The sequence below is a fragment of the Stegodyphus dumicola genome, chromosome 5 (genome assembly GCF_044657685.1).
Source record: "Stegodyphus dumicola isolate Sdum_Otavi_A_Nest chromosome 5, ASM4465768v1".
NCBI lineage: Eukaryota > Metazoa > Arthropoda > Arachnida > Araneae > Eresidae > Stegodyphus > Stegodyphus dumicola.
The window spans coordinates 166,166,857-166,189,212 of NC_140772.1; the positions used below are offsets into that span (position 1 = coordinate 166,166,857).

The window sequence follows — 22,356 nt, forward strand, 5'->3', positions numbered from 1 at the left end:
TTTTTTTTTTTCCCCTCTATTATTTTTGGGCCATTTATTTTAAATTTTATTTTGTCCCATCTTTTCTTCCTGGCCTTTTGAACTCGTACAAGATGTACGAAGTTCCTTTTTACTCTCCTCAAATACGAAATTGCCCCTCTTTCTATATACCTTTCCTTCGCACCTATGTTTGATTTTTCGCCCATCGGTGCAGAAAGACTTAGTGGGTGCAAAACAAGACATCTGTCTACTTTGTCTGTCTGTCTGTCTGTCTGTAATAATAGGAAGACCGACCGTATTGCATTAAGGGTAGCAATTTAACCCAATTAACAAAATTGTTTCTATTTTACATAGAAGTGTGGAAGTGCATTCTTGTTTAGTAATGTCTTACTTTCTGAATAAATTTTAATGTGCACAGTTTTCAGGATTTGGGATATCCTTAAGAAAATGTAAACAATTCGAAAGCGCTTGCTTGCTGTTAAGAAATAGCTGTTACTAAATGCAAGTAAAAAAAAAAAAAAAAGAAAAGAAAAAAATGTTTACATATGAATTAACTATTTTCGTTTTATAGTAGATTCCATTGAACAAAAAATAATTACTAGAAAAGGATGGAAAGATGTTAAAAATTATTTGGCGATGTTCAAGAACTTTTTCAGATGAAATTTTTTAATTGTACATTTAGGAAAAGCATTTTAAACGGATTGCTTAGTTTACCTTAAGTAGTCAAAGTATTTTCTAAAAAAAAAACCTTTTTATAGCTTCTTTTGATGCACATACCACCGTATTTTGATGGATTCTCAAATATAATTTGTTCAAGAATTTATTTACTTTTTGTAATACTCGATCAGTAAATTTTAATGTAATTTTTTATATTTTTATTTTTATCTTGTATTTCCTGGGGCTTTTAAAGTACCAGTAAATATTATTAATATTATTTTATAATCTAATTATTATTATTTTTCTTGAGTGTCTCTCTAAATGCATTCTTTTGATTGCTGAAATGAGTGTAGGTGTACTCTCATTTCAGCAATATATAGAGAATTTAACTTAGGTCTATTGTAACTGCTTAGGTTAAAATTGTTTTAGGTATGAAACTGAAATCTGCATGCTAAGATTAGATAGCAGTTTTTTTCCAATTAAATAATTCCTACGCTTTTAAATTTGTTAAATTTTAAACTGTTCAGGATATTGGACTGCACTCTAAAGCTTTCTGATTGCATTTTTTTTTTATTTTTATTTTTTTTTTTTTTTGTGTTTGTATGTGTGTTGGAAGGGGTGAAATGTAATGTAATATGCAAGTATGCTGCAACCTTTCTGGCTAATAATAATCGGCCTCGTGGTTGCAGAAGGGGTGAGATATAAAAAAGTCTGATTTTGAAATTAATAAGATTTGGTAAAAGTTTACAATTGGGTGCCCCTTGTTTATTGGAGATTCTTTTTTGACGCGAAGATCGGCGCCAGGAAGGCACAATTTCAAGATGGCAGCTACACAAAACCAAAATAAGAAGTCAAAGAATTGCACAAGATCTGTGTCCATCTACACATCGATCTGTTTTTACTTAAAAAAACATCCTAGAATAGCACAAACTAGGCATTGTGCACTTCTTTAAATATGTCCATGTACACATCAATCTATTTTCATTTAAATAAAATTGGAAAGCTAAAACAAAGTTAAAACTATCGTGGTAACCAGAAGTCAGGTTTCATCACAAAAAAAAAAAAAAAAAAAAAAAATTGTCGCCAATCAAAGGGGCACCCAATTCTACACTAGAGCCTAAGATTTTATTGTTTGTAGAAGCTGCTGCTCTGATTGCTGTAGTGATTAGCAATGTTAACTGCTGTAATTTTGGGTCTGTGTTTGAATCTTGGAGAATGCACAGATGTTTATAAATGTACAGTGTTTGTGTAACATAGGAACTCTTAAAATACTCTCAAACTTCAAGTCCTCTTTGGTGGTTTGTGGTAGGGTAAGAGGAGTAGGAGACATTTGGATCTGCCTCTTGGGATGTTCTTCATTGAAATCGAGGTAGAACTGTACAGTTAGTGCAGTGGGATTATACCTGCACAGCCTAACGGGGAATTTGTGGTGTTTTGTCTGCTTCTTGCACCTGTTTACAGAGTATATTTACGAAAGAAGTTAGCTAAATCTTTGTTTGAAGATGCATTTTTAAGTGGAACATTGCAAAAGTTTAAGGTTTTTACAAAATATAAAATTGACCAAATCCTTATTTTAAGACTCATGCTGAAGTAGGAAATAGTTACTTTGATCCTTTAAAGCACATTAAAATATGCAAATACAGAACAGAAATGTTTTTTTCCATCTAAAATTATTATAAAATAGTTTATTATTAGCATTAATAAATCTTTTATATTCATGCATTATGCTTGAAATGATTCATAAGTACATATGTATTATAGAGTTATTAAAAATCGAAATACTGAAAGAAATTTATATACGTTACCTAAAAAAAAAAAAAAAAAAGTTTTTCATATTATTATGCATGGAAATTTTAAACAATAGTTCATTGAAGTAATTGTTATTTTAATTACTATTTTAGAAAAACATTTCTTATGAAGAAATTTAGAAGATTTCCTGACTTTATAAAGCTTAATGGAACTTTATAATTATTTTACTAGTGCAAATGGTAAGCTGTATTTTCAGTTAATCATTCTAATAAATTTACTCAGGTACTAGTTTCTATAAATGAGAAATCAGGAAATTTAGGATAAATGAAAATTAAAAATACTCTGAAATTTTTGTGAAACTTAAAATTACATTGTAAGAGTGACATAAAATTAAAGGTAATGAAGTAATATACTATTTATCACTTCTAGTTGTTTATGTATTTTTGATCAGTGTCACTAAAGTTAGTTGTTGTTTTAATCATTTTTTTTTCCCCATTACTTTCCTTTTTAACCTCCTCCATTTTATTGCAGGTTTCAATTTTGAATATGAAAGCTATTGAATTTATTTTATGAAGCTGCTGACATATAAATTTAATAGAGTAAAAATTTAATGTATTATGGAATTAATTAATGGAATTATTGGTTTATCTTTACATTATGGTAACTTAACGATTTTTTGGCGAAAATTTGGCGACCAACTCTCCTACAGCAACCCTCTATTTTTTTTCCCCCGCCGCCATTTTGTCTTCACGAAGTAAAGACATGTTTCTTTTCTTTTTATCTCCTGAACACTTCTTCCAACAATCTACTAGCCGAATTACACTTATGCTAGAAATTTTATCAAACAAAACTGCTTAATCATGACAACTATTCACTGCAAAATTAGGAAAAACTGCACAATACCATCCTCCTTACGCATTTTTCAAAATAACACATACACATAAACCATGTACACGCCGACTTATTTTTACTTAAAAAAAATCCCAGAATTGCACAAAAATGGCATTGCGCACACTCTTCACTATATCCATGTACACTGCTTTTTTCTCATAAATTAAAAAAATTTCACGAAAATACATGACAATTTTCTCAATCTTTAAACCCGGTAAAAAGAACATATATGAAATTACATGATCGCGAAAAAGTATTTACCCTTTACAAGTATCAACATTTCCACATGTAAAATAAATAGAATATCCAAAAACTTTTACCTCTAAATCATCTATTACATTCATTATACACGTCACCAACGAATTCATACCTCAAGCATTACAAATACTTAATATCAAATATTTAAATTATTTCCATGCATGTTTATTTCAACTTAAACGTATACCAAATTCCTACAAACATAAAATTCACAAAATAACTATCATTTCATTAAAATATAATTAAATTCAAAAACACTACTTAAAATATAAATGAGCACATGCATTAAATTAATAAAAATTACCTTACAATCCTATTTACTTTAAACTAAATCATTGCTAATAACAATTTTCCCAATAATACCAAATTCCTTTCCACCTTACATTTACAACAATGCATAAAAATAATATCCTCAAATAATTAAAAAAACTAACTTACCTAATCTTCTTCAGAATCTTGATTATGTGGCGGATACACTTTTCTTCCTTCTGTTTCAGAATCTTTAAAATCATACTTATCTTTCAAAGCAAGATACCAGGTAAAATAAATAACATAATAAAACATCTTTATTTCTCTCTCGCACAACCTTAAAAAACATTTATTACTATCGTTTTCAATACCACTAAATACCCATTTTGAATTCACTTTAGTTACGGCCATGGGCTCCAAAAATTTACAAACACTATTTCACACAACACAGAATAAAGCCAAATACAAAATTGCCAGATTTTTTCCCAATTAAAGAACACTAATTCGTCCATTAATATCACATGACATATCCCATGATCTCTCATTTCCCTCACACAAAATAATGCGTAATCAGAACTGAATACTACTCACATTCTTAACAAAGTCTAACTAACCTAATCTTCTTCCGAATCTTCCTTACATGGTGGATACACTTTTATTATGGATTCAATAAAATTACTGAACGATTTTTTTTTCCGAATTTGATAGAATTTGATAAAAAAAAATTCTCTTTAACACATCTACAATTAACTTTAGACAGCGCCATACAATCCCAAAATTATTCAACCCTACTTCACACAACACACAATGAAGCTTAATACAAAATAATATACATCCACAGGTACTTGTCCAAATTCCCCCCTTTTCCAATTAAAGAACCGTAATTCGTCCATTAATATCACATGACATATCCCATGATCTCTCATTTCCCCCACACAAAATAATGCGTAATGGGAACTGAGTACTGCTCACATTATTACCAAAGTCCCAGGTAGTAACATTTATCGCCTCCAAAATGTCGCCAAACTACCAGTTACCATATTGTAAAGATCAACCGAATTATTTTCATTTGTATATTTTTAATTATTTGTATTTATTTGCATATTTAAATATAGCATTTTCATGGTGCTATCTGAGAAATAACTGACTAAAAGCAGCAAATCACATATTACATCTTTACCAAATTAATTTAATCAAGAAATTGCATTAGTTAGAAAATTAACATGCAAAGATTTGCTAAGTTTAGCTTTATTAAATTATTTCATGCTGACAAAAGCAACATATATCTTTTTTGCATAAATTACTGTAAAAGCATGAGCAAATACTAATTAGAAATAAATATGTCACTAACCATAAAAAATTACTAATTATGAGCTAAAAAAATTAGTGTGCAGGAACTAAGAAAATTAACTTGTCCAAAAATGAGCATGTGTGACTGCAGTGAGTAAAACTCATAAAAACAGAGTGTTATACGCTGTGAAAAAAAAAGGGGACAGTTCGATATCTCCCGATCTACTGGGCCGGTTGACGAAATTCAAATTGCGATCTTCTTGTCTTGAAAGCGCGACTTAGAATATATATTAGATTTATATATAGCTCTATTCTAACATAGTTATTTTGACACGAAATCGGATTTTTTCTGAAATAACACCAATTTTTTTTCCATATTTCAATTCTACGACTCAAATTATGCCTAAATATAAAATTTTGTAATATTTGGTGCGAAATTTACAGAGAAATCCACAAATTTATGTCGGCAATTTTTTTCAGTTTGCGGCAAGAATAGTTCACTTAGCGAACTTCTTAATATGTGGCAACCTGTTTTCCTTTCCCGTGAGTGAAAAAAAGTTACAGTCGTTCCTTTCTTCAAATAATATTCTTTATATTATATTTTTAATTATAATTGCTATTTTAAGTAATTTTTTGTTTTTCGAATTTTTTTTAATTGTTTGAGTTGCATGGTTTCTTTCGGAGGGGGAAAAAAAATAAAAAAATTCTATTTACCCATTCGAACTGCATAGTTTTAATTAAAGGTGCATCCTTTATTTTTTCAATTAGTTTTCTTTAATATATTTTTTTGTCATAGTTATTATGTTAGGTAATTTTTTAATTTTTAGACATTTATTTTAATTGTTTGTGTTGCATTGTCTCTTCAGATAATTGTTTTAAAATTTTCTATTTATTCATTCGAACTCAGCATTTTAAATATATTTATTAATATAAATTTTCCGGGATTTTATTTTATTTATTTCAATTGCGCTTCTTTCGGAAGAATACTTTGTGTCCCAGACAGACGATGCATCTGAAAACTAAATATATTAAAAGAGAAAATGCAGTAAAGCACAGTTAACATGCTTTCTCATTTAAAGACATTTAAATGAGAAAGATGTATAACTGACATTTTAATTTAGGATGACTTGCATATACAGTCAAAAGTTGTTAATCTGCACAACCATAATCCGGAATGATTTTTTAATTCGGACCTCAAAGCTACAAACTTTCTGCGCATGTGTCAACGCATAATGGGTTCATGCATGCGTATAGGCGTTTATGCATGATAGTAATACTTTATTTTTTTCAATTAGTTTCTTTTAATGTAAAAACGCATATGCACATGCGCACACGCATGTGCATATGCGTTTACGTTTACGCTAATGCGTTTAATGTATAACGGACAGTATAAGCTAAGCTAAAATTATCTAATTATCTATTTCAGTTAAGGTTACAGATTGCGTTGTTCCTTAATCTTCGAATTGGATCTGGCTTATTATAGAGCAGTTTTATAAAAGTAAGCTTGAACTTTCGATTATGTCAAAAAGAATTTCGGATTCTGGAGCTGCCAAAGAATCTACAAAGCGAAAGCATGTTTCGATGTACATCAAACAAAAAGTGGAATTGCTGCAAAAATGGATAAAGGCATATCCTTTGTTTCTATAACCATTCTGAAATCTGTTTAGCAATTTCACGCTGCTCTGCGGGGGGGGGGGGACATCGCGGTGCACAATGAATTGGAAGTTAATCTGTCAGCACTATCCTTATCTTCAGGGCAGATGTTTTTATTTTATTTGGCTTACAATTCCTTACTAAATGTAGTATTTCATCTCGATTTACTCCGTCTTTGATATGATTTAAATCAAATTCCTCGTCATTATAATTCGCTTCCGATAGTGAAGAAAGTGACACAGAGGTTATTGAAAACGAAAAAATTTCGATTGACAAATTAGTCGGTATTCTCGACGCAGCAATTATAGGACTTGAACAGCGGAACTTTGTAACTGAACAAGAAATCACGTCTGTTTATAGAATTAAAGAGAAAGTATTATTACATAAAATGAAACAACTTACATTAAAAGAAATATTTAATAAAGTAAAGAAATAAATAATAAGCTTTTTTTTTGTAAATTTTGATACCCTTTAGATCATAATTGTTCTTTATTTCATAAATTACGGTTTCATATTTTTAATTTTATAATTTCTGCATTCCATCTTACCAGATTTAAACTGATGATCTATAATCTGGAAAAATCGAAAATCCGGAATCGCCGAAGTCCCGACGAGTCCAGATTAAAGACTTTTGACTGTATTACTTTAAATAGCTGTAGAGACATAAGGTATTATTTGGAAGCCAAGGAGATGAAAAATTAGCAATGCCTTCACTGATTACATGCTGAGTGTGCTGACCACTACGCCACGAAGAGTCGCTAAGAAGTGGGAGAAATACACTACAAAGCCCGTAATCTGAACTCGGCGAGACTTCGGCGATTCCGGATTAGGGTTTTTTCTGGTATATAGATCATCAATTTAAATCTGGTAAGATGGTATGCAGAAATTATACAATTAAAAATATGAAGCCGTAATATATGAAATAAAGAGCAATTATGATCTAAAGGATATCAAAATTTACGAAAAAAAAAAAAGCTTAATATTTATTTTTTTACTTTATTAAACATTTCTTTCAATGTAACTTTCTTCATTATCGGAAGCGTGCATGGGTAAACGCTTTACTGGCTTTGCGCGCATCAAACACGCATGCATAAACGCTTTACATGCATGCATAAGTTTGTGGCTTTTACGTTCAGATTATAGATCATTCCGGATAATGGACGTCTGGATTACGGACTTTGTACTGTACCTTATATACTCCCCTTTTTAAAAGGCGACTAGGCTTTTTAGGGGACCCAATCGCCAAATCCTGGGTGAGGAGAACCACCATCCACCACACTTTTAGTTTGGGTGCCACTGTAGAGACATTAGATATTTTTTGGAAGCAGGCAAGATGAAAAATTAGCAACGCCTTCACCTAAAATCGAACCGTGGACCACTGGAATATGCGCCCAGCATGCAGACCACCACACCACGAAGGCATGCCAAGAAGGTGGGAGAAATACCTTATAACATGAAAATTTTTTCCATACTTTGATTCTACGACTCAAATTATGGCAAACTGCTAAGTTTTGTAAGAACTATACAACTAGTTTTTAAAAAATTAGCTCCTCAATATTAATTGAATTTGAAATATATTTATTAAAGTCTCTTCTTTTATTAACCTTATTTGATCTTCCTTTCATATTTCAAAATTTAGGTTCATTCCAAATAAAATTTGCCAATTTTTTATGATTTATTTTTAAATTTCGTATTTTTAAATAATTTTTATAAATTTTTCGAAAAAAATCTGAATTATAACCTATACAATTTTTGCTATCATCTTTAAATAGATGTATTTCTAAGCATAAACTTGCAAAAAATTAGAGTTTATTATTCAAAATTTCTTAAGATAATGCGAATTGACATTTATTGCGCACTTGTTAAAATTATTCGAAATTATGAAAGATGATTTTTTTTTGCTCAAGGACAATGAAAAAAAAAAAAGGAAAGGAAAATATGTTTCTATAAATTAAGAAGTTCCCCCAAGTGAACTATTCTTGGCGCAAACTGAAAAAAATGCACCAAGATAAATTTTTAAATTTCTCCATAAATTTCTCACCAAAATTTACAAAATGTAATATCTAGGCATAATTTAGTCGTAGAATAGAAATATGGAAAAAAATTGGTATGTCATTTAAGAAAAAGGTCCAATTTTGTGTCAAAGTACCTGTTAGAACCTGTTAGATGCTATATATAAATATAATATATATCTTAAGTCGTGCTTTCGAGACAAGGAAAACACAAGAGAATCACCATCCAACACTCTTTCAGTTCAGCCGCCAGTGTAGAGACATTAGGATTTTTGGGGAGAAAGCCGAAGAGATGAAAAATTAAGAAACGCCTTCACCGGGTATCGAACCGTGGACCTCTCAATTATGCGCTGAGTGTGATAACAACTACACCATGAATCTAAGAAGGCAGGAGAAATATATTATATAGCTTTAACATTGTGCTCATTGCTTTACACAATTTTATCATTATACATTTCGTTTCTTAAAATGTTATTCATATTTTAGTTAAATATTTTATTTTTGAGATCGCAAGAATCAAATATCATAAGTTTAAAAAGTTTTAAATTAAAAAATATACTTAATTTTATGCAAAAATTTATTTTTTCCCCCTTAATGGCTTGCTCTTTTTCTTCAGGTATTCTGCAGGTATATCAAAAAGCATCCAACTTTTTGAAACATCTTGGTATTTCTGACATTCATTTTAAATAAAGTTATTGCCTTCCATTTCATAAAGGCCCACAAACGCCCGAGCGGTAAGGTTGCTGAACACTGGTAGTTCACTCCGAAGTTTGAATCCCTATGAATGGGCTGGTTGCATTGCTGTTTTCGTGGTTTTTCTCATTGTAACATGTATACCAGCTGGTTTCCCTTAGAAAGTTCTTTACAAAGGCATCCCTCCTTTAAGGCAGATAGACCTGCTTTGCTGTAACTTAATAATCCAATTCAATCCATTTCATCAGTATTTGGTCAGAGCCTTTATCAGTCTTTAGAGGCTAAGCATTTTGAAGGCATGAGATGAAAGGAAAGACTGGTTTCATCAAGAGGGAAAACGTCTTTAGGTGACATCCACATACATCACTGGATAAACTCCTGAATATTCAAATAATTCGACTAAGAAATCATGGGATTCTTTTATTATGATGATATGATGTTCTATAAATTAATTTAAATTTATACAAACATATAGTCGAAAACCAGTCGCTCTTCACTTTAATCTGCAAAAATTTGCAATGATATCGTTTTTGTCTTTTTTGTTAGCACAAGCTCAATTGATGGTATTTTTTGGTGTACACGTCCAAGTGTTTTCTCTTTGAACACCCAAATTCCTTGAAGCATTCTAAAAGTATATTCAAAAGCATCCAACTTTTCAAAATACCTTAGTATTTCTGACAGCCAAATTCCCCTTCAAATTTTGCTGACTTTTCTCCTTAATTTTCTTCTTTCCTTCTACATTTATTTTCAGTGCTCACACAAGAAAATTAAGATTTTTCAATTATTAGACTTCCATAAATTATGTGTTGTCAAATTTTTTAAAATGTCAATTACATCAATTGCGTTTCAGCTGAAAACAGTTTTTAATTTTTTAGGCATTTTAACTATAAATAAAGTTTAAAGCGAAGTCCAAATAATAAATATTTTAATTAAAAGATATTTTGCTAAATGACAAAGAAATAAAACAGGCCAGCAGTGTTTATTCTGAACCACTGATTGACCCAATTATTATATCACCTACATACAATCTAAATGATATTAAAGATCATGTTTTTTATACAATCTGTAACACGAGCAAAAATTAGCTACTTAAAACATTCTTTCGAAGAGGGTTAATGTAAAAATTTATACTTATATATATATTTTTTAAAGCTGCGACATGACCCAAACTATCACCGTCCTGTTTTCTAGCAACATTCTGAAAATAAACCAGGGTTAGTAGCAGTCCTTATAAGTGCTTATAAGTCCTTATATTTGAAAATAAAATATAAAGGCCCTTATAGGTGCTTACTTTTTCTTTAAAGCCCTTATTTTTTTGCTTTTAGTGCTTTTTTTAAAAATAAACGCGCTATTTTTTCCCCGTACCAAAGCCGAAACTAAATAAACAACTTTTCTTCCTAATAATGGAATTTCAGATGGTGAGTCATACCGTCACCACCAGTGGTGACGGTCATACTCCCGGAAATAGCTTTTCCCCCTTTCTCTTCGTTAACATAACCTTTGGTGTGCACGAAGAGTACAGACAGGTGCCCGTCGTTCTATTGGTCAAAGAATTGCGAAAGCAGTAGAAAATTCCGCTACATTCGACATTCTTTTCCTCCCACCCAATACTACACATGTGTGAATTTCTATCAAGATGTTAAAAATTTGCATTCTCGTTCTGCTTGATCAGTTCATATTCGTGTTTATTATGATCGTTATGCTTATATTATGAGCATATGTATGAATGTTTATAATAACATAGTTGCAGTAACTGCTGAAGTATAGTAAACTTCCAAAAATGGTTGTGTTTTAACACAGATTAGCTTTCTAAGGAATAAAATTCGGAATGGTTTAAATAAAGGGAAAGTAATTGAATAGTCAAAATAATTTCATTTTTTTGGCCAATACATTCTACAGTCCGAAGGTTGGGAGGTCTCCCCTTTCTCCGCAAAATGTTGAATATTGAAACTCTTACAGTTCGCTGCAAAACAAGCAACGGACCTTATTTTTTTTGGGGGGGGGGTCACTTTCCAATCTGGATTGAATAGGACTAAAAGTTCTGCAGTCTACCAACCCAAGCGAAGAATGATTCTATTCCCGAAATTTAACGCCGTTCATTGAAAATTAGAATGAAAAACACCCCAGTTATTTAGTTCTTTATTCTTCCCCTACCGGGAGTTGTTGATTCCGATTGCGTAATATCACGTAGGGAAGAATTATGGCGCACGTATTGCACAATAACGTTTGCGATATTTTACAGAGATAATTAATTTGTTGTTCAGTCCGAGATTTGTTTATGAACACTTAAAAGAGTTTTACTGTGCTTGCTAAGCAGAATATTTTTTAGTTCCGTTGGTTTATTTTTATATGATGCACACATTGAAATGTCAAAAGCATTTATTTAGCGGAAAAATCTAAAGAGCGGCTACAGTCTACCCCTCCCCCCCCCCCGCTCTTTCAAGTTATGCTCGACTGTCCGAATATTCGCCAATTTCCAAGTATGCGGGTTAGTTAAGCTTTTACTTTTAAAGATGACTGCATGAAGCAAATTTCTGTCTTCTGATTTCAGAAATGTGCCTCTTTTTTACTTAAATTACTTTGCTTGCAATATCTGTTAAGAGAAAACTGATATACAATGAAAATTCAGAAAATGTTCAGAATTTAGATTTAAATTATTTAAATATCAATATGAGTGAAAAAAATAAATTGTATTTATTATTAGGTTCCAAGCGAATACAATAAATATGCCTTATTATTTATTTTCTCTATTTTGAATTGAAATTTCATCATTAAATCTTGTAATATAGTTTAGTTCTTCATAGTTTTTTCTCTCTCATTGTAAACTAGATCTGTAAATTGAACTATTATTTAAAATTAAAAAAAAAAAAAAAAAAAAAAAAATTATTTTCCATGGTTGAGGTAATCCTTATTCTCTCTTAATAAGTACTTCATTTCTCATATTTTAAATTACAAGTCTAATTTTTAAGGTTATGCAGTTGTGTATGATGTAATTAGACAGGTGCTTATTTTTTTTTTTCAAAAAATGTGCTTGAAAAGTGCTTATAGGTGCTTATGTTTTTAGCTAAAATGTGGCTATGAACCCTGTGAACATCAAACGAACTTTCTCAGTTTTAGACAATTCCGTTTAAATGAAGTCAAAGTAAAGTAGGAGACGATAACACAGCGAAGGTAAAAATTTGCTCTTACAAATATTTAAAAAAAAAGGAAGAACGAAAGAAATTTTAAAAAAGTTAAAAATTTGAATAATATCATTATAATTTTTTTTAAAAATAGCTTTTCATATAGTATTGATAAATATTTATTATGCATCATTGAGGGAAAGCATTTCATATAATTAATTCTCCGTAAAAATTTATTTGAATTTAAGGTTAAAAAGAGCTATGGCAATTTACTGTAACAAAAATCCATAAACCACATTTGGCGTTATTATTGCTCAAAAAAGGACACCAAACTTTAAAATGTGAAAATATCTAAATTTGTGTGTATCTTAGAAAATTTTGAATAAAAAACTCTAATTTTTTGTAGGTATGCTTAGAACTTCACCTACTTTAAGATGATGGTAAAAATTTTATAGGTTATAAAAATTTTTTTCAATTAATTAAAAATCGAAAATTTAAAAATAAAATGCAAAAAAATGGGTGAATGTTTTTTAGAGTGAACCTAAATTTTGAAATGTAATAGGAAAAACCAAAAAAGTTTAATAAAAAAAGAGATATTAATAAATGTATGCCAAATTCAATTAACATTTAGGAGCTAAAATTTTTAGAACAATTTTTTTAAAACTACTTGTACAATTTTGACAAAACTTGGCAGTCGGGCATAATTTGAGTCATAGAATCGAAATGGGGAAAAAAATGGTATGTTATTTCAGAAAAAGTGTCAAAATACCTATGTTAGAATAGTGTTATATATAAATCTAAGTCATGCTTTCGAGACATGAAAAACACAGTTTGAATTTTGTCAATCGGCCAAGTAGAACGGGAGATATAGAACTGTTCTTTTTTTTTTTTTTCCCCCCCCGCAGTGTACAATTAAAAGATTAAGTGTAAGACATGCATAGTAGCAATGTTTCAAAATGTTTGTAATGCGTTTTGTGATACAAAATACCACTGCTGTTTTAAACCAGTAAACCTCCTTATATTGAAAGTGGAGATAAAAGCACTAACCTATGTTCTTGAAATAATCTGAATATGTTGTGTTCTGATAGGTTGTATTATAGAGCTAAGTGTATAATGCTGCCTTTCCAGAGATAGTGTTCTATATTTATCCCTATATTTGAGCATACAGCAGAGGTCTGCCAATCTTCAATTAACAGTATTTTTGGCAAAAAAAATGTATGAATCTCCTCATCTAAAAATAAGCAGTGATAAAAAAATTAGTTACTAAATTGCTGTAGATAAGTAAATAATAAAAAAAATGTAAATTATGAGGGTTTTTGAAGATGTAGTGATATTTAGTGTTTTTCCAAAATTTCAAAATGTAATGATTTGAGCGTCCAGTTGGTTGCTTGCAACATAAAAATGTAAGATAATAAAAGCATAAGTACATTCAGAATTTTAATTATGCAGTTATTTTCATTTACAAATTTTGATGAAGCTGAAATTAATTGCATCTGTTATAAATTGTAAGCAATATGCAAAAGATTGAAAATGATTCTACTTACTCAGATTTACAAGATATTAAAAATTTAATCCCAAAGTTGATGTGAATGGATAACTGAAAGCATATATATACATATAAAACTATACTATTGGTTAATGCAGAGCTGTTTTGGTGACTTTACAGAATTTTAAAAAACTGCCAAGTCTTGTGATGAAATTTACCTTTGTGGTCAAAGTGTTCATAATTAATACTTTATTGCAGTTATTTACCATCTAATTTTAATAAATATCATTCTTTTTCAATGTACAAGATCAGCCTTCTCACAAACTAACTGGAAGTACAAGCTTGGCAAACCTTTGTTGTTAATAATATTGGGCATATCATCTCATTAGATAAATGCTTCATTTATTATACCTGCACATAAATGCAACTCTGGATGACATCTTTATATATTTGGTTACTGAGGTTTCCATTTATCAGTGTACAAAGTTTTTTGAAATTTAACATATTGCTGTTACAAATGTGATTTTTGAAAGAACAAATCAGCTGCCAGTTTTGAGGCCTCTTTTTTCTAATAGTTTTTCATATTACATCTTTACATGGCTTCTACTGTGGTATATAATTTCATTTCTTGCCTATTTTTGAAAATTTGTAATGATCATAGTTTCAAATACCCTTTTCATGGACACAGTAGATTCATTTTCTTTTGATGGTAAATTAGTGATTGTCATTATATTGAATCAAAAATGATTTCTTATGAATGAAATAAAAGTGACAGGTACCAATGAATTTAATGGCTATTTATGTAATTGTTCTCTTTTAATTAGTTGTAAGTTAAACATTGTTTGAATGACTTCAAAACTATTTGTTATTTCAGAAAAACGTGGGCACACAGGATTTCAAAATTTGATACTTGTTTGGTTTTTGGAAAGTAATCTTTTAAGCTCTTTTATCAGAATTCGTTTTTAGAGTAAGCCTGTAAAACTGTGGTGCCCAGCAGTAGGCCTGTCGACTTCATATTACATATCACTTTTCTCCGGTTTCTGCCATAGCTAACCAAGTTTGTTATTGTTACTGACAACGAACTTCAAATTTCAATTGTGGTTCTATTTAGAATAACTGTATGAAGTAAAAAGAAAGCCTGTTTGGGGCTTCTATAATAAAGACACAATAACAGGCCGAATAAATACTAATTTATTAGACAAACAACAAAAATCAGCGTTATATTTACAAAATTTTCACAGGACTAGTTTCGATGGTTTTACCGAACCACCATCCTCAGCTGCAAAACCACAAATGAACAAGATACAAAAAAATGATTAGATAAACTAAGAAAGCCTGGACAAGAATAAGCAAGTGGTGCCATCTGTTGGTGAAACCAGAACTAAAACATAATTTCTTTAAAGGCCGAAGGCAAATTTGGATTGGAATTAGGATCATTAACTAGAACAGAAAGATTTTTATGAATGTGAGATGAGAGAAGAAAATCCAGTTCTCCAATGGAAGATGTTTTTTGAATAATTTTGGCAGCAGAAAAATTGAAAGTGTGATTTTCGGACCAACAATGTTGCGCAACAGAAGACTTCTGTGTTTCCTTTTTTCTAGCATATGCCTCATGTTCCTTGACGCGAAATTTTAAGGCTCTCTTAGTTTGGCCAATGTAAATTAAACTACACTGGCAAGGAATCCTATAAATACCCCAGGAATTCATATCCAGAATGGCGTCCTTAAGTATGGAACTCGGAATTTTATTTATAGGAGAATAAACAACCCGAAAGTTAAATTTCTGCAAAATATGTGCAACTTTATAGCTAATTGATGGAAAGAAGGGAATGACAACAGAATTTTTATAATCTCCTAAAACAAGAGTGTGCCTTTTAGTGTGTTGAGATGAGAATTTTTTAACTGCTTGATTAATAATGTTGGGTGAAAAGCCCCTGTCAATAGCTATTGCTTTTAAATAATTTAGTTCTTCATCAAGGGCTAGTTTGGAGGAGCAAACTTGAAGAGCACGGAAAACATAGGAATAAAATGATGCTAACTTTTGTTTAGTCAGATGACATGATTTAAAGTGTGGTGGAAGGCAAACCGATGAAGGTTTACGGTAAACCGTAGTACTGAAGTTGGATGTGTTACGTGTGACCAGAATTTCGAGAAACGGAAGAGAATTGCAAGTCTCAAGTTCAAAAGTGAACTGAATAGCAGGATCAATAAAATTCATTGTTGAAAGAACTTTATTTAAATCATCTTTATTACCTTTCAACAGGGTAAAAGTATCGTCTACGTAGCGGAACCATGCCGGGAAGTTTAAAGTTTCAAACAATTTTGATTCATAATAATGCATGGAGATATCTGCCAGGATGGGACTGAGGGGGCTTCTCATGGCTAATCCCTCAGTTTGCTTGTAATATTTATTTTGGAAAACAAAATGTGTTTGTTTCAAACAGAGTTGAGTGAGAGAAATTAGCTCATCAATTTCGATGCAAGAGAAATGAAATTCGCGAAGTCTGGTTTCTAGACATCTTAATGCACCCTCCACTGGGACATTGGTGAATAATGATTTTACATCAAAAGAAACCATGAGTAAATTACTAGGAGAAATGTTTTTAACCTTTTTTACAAACTCTATTGAATTTTTTATAGTGTAAATGTTATTGTCTAATAGAGTGGAAAATCTAGAAACTAAATATTTAGTTAAAGGATACGAGGCAGTACCTAAATTTGATACAATAGGGCAGAAAGGAATACCACTTTTATGAATTTTGGGAAGAGCATATAATCTGGCACAATTCGCAACAGATTAGATAAGCGAATGTTTTAAGTTGCTTGTAATGATTTGTGAAGATTTGATCGCAGTTTTTATTTTTGACAAGTCGGAAGGTGAAGGATCTTTAGGGATCTGATTATATGGTCCTTCGTTTAAGAGTTTAGTGACACCATCGATGTAAGTGTTCTTATCCATGACGACTATCTGGCCACCTTTGTCGGCCTTTGAAATGATAATATCCGAGTTAGAATGAATTTTGCACATTGTAGCTCTTTTTCTCGCAGTTAGATTTGGTTTCAAAGGTTTATTATTGAATTTCACATTATGAGCGATAAGATGCCTAATCATTTCTTTCTGTGAATCTGAAACTTTACTGAACATAAAAGCTTTTTCGATAGGAACCAAAATCTTTGGAATCGAGCGTTTACAGGTTTGTGAGAAGTTAAAATTATATTTTAGAATTCTCTCTTGTTCTTCTGAAAGACTAACATTAGAAATATTAACTATTGGCTTGATGTTTACAATGGGAAGATTTTTTGAACTACTTGAACTGGAAGACTGTAAAAGGAGTTTTTTGAATTTAACTGCAAGGGTGTTTTTATGACAGTTAACTGCATTCTCCGTTCTAGATCAAGATTTTTGTTCAAGGGCAGTGAATTTTGGATATGATTTAGTGAGTTCCAGATGAAGCTTATAGAGTTCATGTTCAATTTTGGACAATTGTTGATGTGTATCCATTATGACGGACCGAAGTAAGGCAAGCTTGCAATTTAACAGAATTCTTGAAACGCGACTCGAAGGTGTTTGATTAGATTTGATTTGAATAAAATTGAGGATCAATTTTTTACATTTACATTTAAGTAAAAAGTCAAGATGATTCAGGAATTTTTGTCATTTCAGGCGTAATTTAGTGAAGCGATTAACGGATGAGGGCATGATAAACAATGCAGAAAATCAAACTAAATTAACTAAGCAATAATAAAGCACACACAAAACAGCAGAAAAATCCCTCACTAAAATGAATAGAACACAAAACGTTTGTAAGCAAAATGCATGAAATCATACAAGCAAAGCACAATATCCAAATATACAAAACATAAACATAACTTGAAAATTGCAAAAAAGTACTTACCGAAACTCATGCAATCACAAAATGGCTTCATTTTATTTCTATGTTTTCTGTGCTCTTCAAGTTTGCTCCTCCAAACTAACCCTTGATGAAGAACTAAATTATTTAAAAGCAATAGCTATTGACAGGGGCTTTTCACCCAACATTATTAATCAAGCAGTTAAAAAATTCTCATCTCAACACACTAAAAGGCACACTCTTGTTTTAGGAGATTATAAAAATTCTGTTGTCATTCCCTTCTTTCCATCAATTAGCTATAAAGTTGCACATATTTTGCAGAAATTTAACTTTCGGGTTGTTTATTCTCCCATCAATAAAATTCCGAGTTCCATACTTAAGGAACCCATTCCGGATATGAATTCCTGGGGTATTTATAGAATTCCTTGCCAGTGTGGTTTAATTTACATTGGCCAAACTAAGAGAGCCTTAAAATTTCGCGTCAAGGAACATGAGGCATATGCTAGAAAAAAGGAAACACAGAAGTCTTCTGTTGCGCAACATTGTTGGTCCGAAAATCACACTTTCAATTTTTCTGCTGCCAAAATTATTCGAAAAACATATTCCATTGGAGAACTGGATTTTCTAGAGGCATTTCACATTCATAAAAATCTTTCTGTTCTAGTTAATGATCCTAATTCCAATCCAAATTTGCCTTCGGCCTTTAAAGAAATTACGTTTTAGTTCTGGTTTCACCAACAGATGGTGCCACTTGCTTATTCTTGTCCAGGCTTTCTTATCATATCTAATCATTTTTTCGTATCTTGTTCATTTGCGGTTTTGCAGCTGAGGGTGGTGGTTCGGTAAAACCATCGAAACTAGTCCTGTGAAAATTTTGTAAATATAACGCTGATTTTTGTTGTTTGTCTTCTAAATTAGTAACTGTATGAAGATTAGATGAAAAAACCTCTGAAGAACAAAAACATGGAAAATTAATTTTTTTCTGAAAATTTTCTTGAGAAATACAAGTATTTTTAGTGAAAGTGAGAAGTATTAGTGAAGACTTTTATATTGATATATATATATTCACATATATATAAATCTCATATATTCCATGTTATTCATATATATATATACTCAGAATAGTGTAGAATTTAAAACCCAACTAAAGTCACTTAAATATTTGAAAGAATCCTATCTTTTTCCTGAAACATGTTGTAAACGTAAAATACATAAGAAAAGGCAAGTGATAAACTAAATGCATTACTACTGAAAACATGGGAAAATTAGAGTAACAAAAAGTTTTGTTAATCTGCTCTGTTTAATGAGTCATCTGTTTAATGTTGATGATCTCCTTTGCTTAATGTTAAATCCTCTTCTGTTTAATGTAAATAAATAAGTTTAATGTTAATAATCTCCTCTGTTTAATGTTAAATAAATTAACAATTAATTCATTCATTAATGAATTTACTCCTTTGTTTAATGTTAAATCAATTTAAACTGTTTAAAGTCTCATTGAGTTCATTAGGACAAAACATGTTAACATTTTCTAGTTGATCAGCTTGGTTTGAAGCTTCAAAACATTTTCCCCTTGATAAATTCTGTTTGAAGCTTTAAACAGAGGAGATTAACAAACATTTTTGTTACTGTAATTTTTCCATGTTTCCAGTAATAATGTATTTAGTTTATCACTTGCCTTTTTTTATATTTCACTTTTACAATATGTTTCAAGGAAAAAAAAAAAAAAAAAAAAAAGGATGCTTTCAAATATTTAAGTGGCATTAGTTGGGTTTTAAATTCTATACTATTTTGAATTTATTTTTTTAAAATTTAGCAGCTGATAGTGCTAATTTTATGTCTAATTAGCTTTTTTGTTTTTTTAAAGACACCTTTTGACTACTTTTTATATCTTGAATAGTCTCTTTTTAGCAGCTTTAAGTGCAAAAAAATTTTTTTTCTTGCTAAATTTCACATTCTTTACTAGGTTTTTTTTACCCCATCTTTAGCTGTAAAGTTATTTGGGGGTTTTTCTTATTTTCATTTTCTGCAAAAGGTGAGTTTTTCCTTCCAAAAAATACACTGTAAAGTAGGCTAGCTTCCTCTTTACAATTATAGCGAGCTCAGTTAAAAAGTATTCAAAATATAGAATGAAACAATTTGCTTTATAAAACATGTAGATTAAATGCGATGCTTTTACCTACCAAAGAAAAACATCAACAGACACTCTGAAAGACCTTTAACTGTATTTAACAAATCACATGAAAAGAATGTAATCTAATTTACATTGGACAGACTAGAAACTTCCTCAGTCTGAGAATTAATGACAAAACTAAAAAAGTTTAAAAATTTCCGTTTAGGAAATTTCAATGAAAACAACAAAACCGCCATTCTGGAGCATTTTCAGTACCATAATTTTGAAAATATCGAAATAGCTATTTTGGATATTATTCCTAACACAAAGTTAAGACTCTTTAAAAAATCAATTTGCATTCTACAGAACAGATCACTTTACCCTTATTGGCTCTTATCTTAACAAAACTGCTATCTACCAAAAAGAAGACTCAATATACGGGCAATATAGAATTTTTAGTAAAAAAAGAGGAGGAAGTTCATAAATTAGACGCTTTTTTTCCCATAAAGGAAATAGACAACGTAATTAAAAAGTTTACTGAATTCTTTCATGAAAAGTCCTTCACCAAAGAAAGTAATAAATTTGCATTATACATTAAAAAACAATACATTATGGAAAATTCTCAACTTTGTTAAGGACAATTACACTGAATACTGGATTGCTAAAGATCTAATACTTGACTTTTGCAATTATAAATTGAAAAAAAAGTAGTTTTCTCCACAAAAAGATATTTTGTACTATTCATTTCAAGCACCCATACTATGATGGAATCAAAATTAATCAGACTTTTATCAAGCATCAAAATCTTTTGCCTACTAAGCACTTCAAAGTGATCCCTTATTACAAATTCATTAAAACACTCAGAAATATGATCACCAACCACCATGAAATTATAGCTCAAAATAGCTGAGAGTGCAAACTATCAGAATACAGTACTTATGTGGATCCTTTTCACCAACACATCGTCACAGGAAATTTAAAGATTGTACAGGATCAAGAATTAAGAAATTTAATACAGCTTGGTACTAAATTCCATATTTAACCTTCCCCCCCCAAAAAAAAATACCAAAAAATTTAGCATACAGCAATTTAGTAATGATTTAAATACCTTCATAGTTTATGCTAGTTACCCTACAAACTTGCTAATAACTACCTTTTTGGAATGGAAAAATGCTTTGATAAAAGATTTTGTCAAATGGATCAGCAACTTGCCCCTCTTTCAACAAATTCACAATAAAAAGGCTCTAGAAGTTAAAATTCAAAAGCTGAGAGATAAATTTATTATTAATAAAATAGACATAGCTAGTAATAACTTCCGTATATTCTGTAAAAAATTCTACTACAATTTAATTTTGCAAGAACTCCACAGTACCAACACTTATCAGCATATCAATACCAATGATATAATCCTTCAAAAAAAGTTCAGCGCTTTAAATAGAAGACTTAAAATTTGTCCCAACAACTAATTTAATAAGTTTTCAAATCTCTATGCACTTCTTGAATTTCACAAAACTCCAGTAAAATTCGGATTCATTGCAAATGGTACAAGAAACTTTTTGAAAGAAATTTTCTATCTTTTTACTAAAAAACTTAATGCTTACACTCCCTGATTTGTTTATGCAAATTCTTAGAATTGTCTCCAGAGAAGAAAGCTTTTCCTAAGAAGTGTCTTAGTTAATGATTATCTCAAATTTAATAATACATTTTTTAAGCAAATACACAGAATTCTTATGGGTTCTAGTAGTTCTTCAGCATTCTGTAATCTATCCCTTTTCACACAAGAATATAAATTTCAATTATCACTTGATTTAGAGCAGCATAACTTTAATCAAATCAAGCGTGCCAATATCTGTCCTACTTGACTTAACAATACTAGCCTACAGCATAAAGACATCATCTACCTTGATCTACATATACTAAATTACAAAAATTAAAAAAATTATGATAAAAGAAGAGATTTCAAGTTTTACAATCTAAAACTCACGAATTAGAATTCTAACATCTTTAAAAGAATCATTATAAATACAATTACTATCCAACTACTTAGAATAAAAAGAATTTGCAACAGCAATGACTTTCTTCAATAAGAATGATTTACTAAATTACTGATTCTAGAGATTTTGACCAGCTGTCCTGTTAATAAACAAAAGGGCTTATTTCATTTCTTAAAGATGTATTTATAGCTCAATTGCATGAAGAATGATGACTTTTACTAACAAATTTTTTCATATTTCCTCTGCTTTTGAGCCAGATAGAGATAAAAGACATAGTCATTTAGCCATTTTGGATTTTTCTCTTTTGGTACAAACAATTTAAAAACAATGCCATTTTTTTAACTGGTTACTTCTGACTAAGA

The 22,356-nt window shown here is 30.4% G+C and overlaps 1 protein-coding gene across 6 annotated transcripts in view; it reads left to right on the forward strand.

Annotated features, from left to right (window-relative positions):
• The first annotated feature begins 233 nt into the window (after positions 1 to 233).
• LOC118191911 (cysteine protease ATG4B-like) overlaps positions 234 to 22,356 on the forward strand; it is a 115,533-nt gene continuing 93,410 nt past the window's right edge. For 2 of the 6 annotated variants that reach the window (XM_035362773.2, XM_035362774.2), the window contains exons 1-2: positions 242 to 480; positions 2,538 to 2,624. In XM_035362773.2, coding sequence (XP_035218664.1) covers positions 2,591 to 2,624 — 34 coding nt within the window. In that variant the 5' untranslated portion in view covers positions 242 to 480; positions 2,538 to 2,590. Of the gene's footprint in view, positions 481 to 514; positions 839 to 2,537; positions 2,625 to 22,356 lie in introns of those variants that run through there. The other 4 variants (XM_035362770.2, XM_035362769.2, XM_035362771.2 and 1 more) reach the window with 4 other exon arrangements.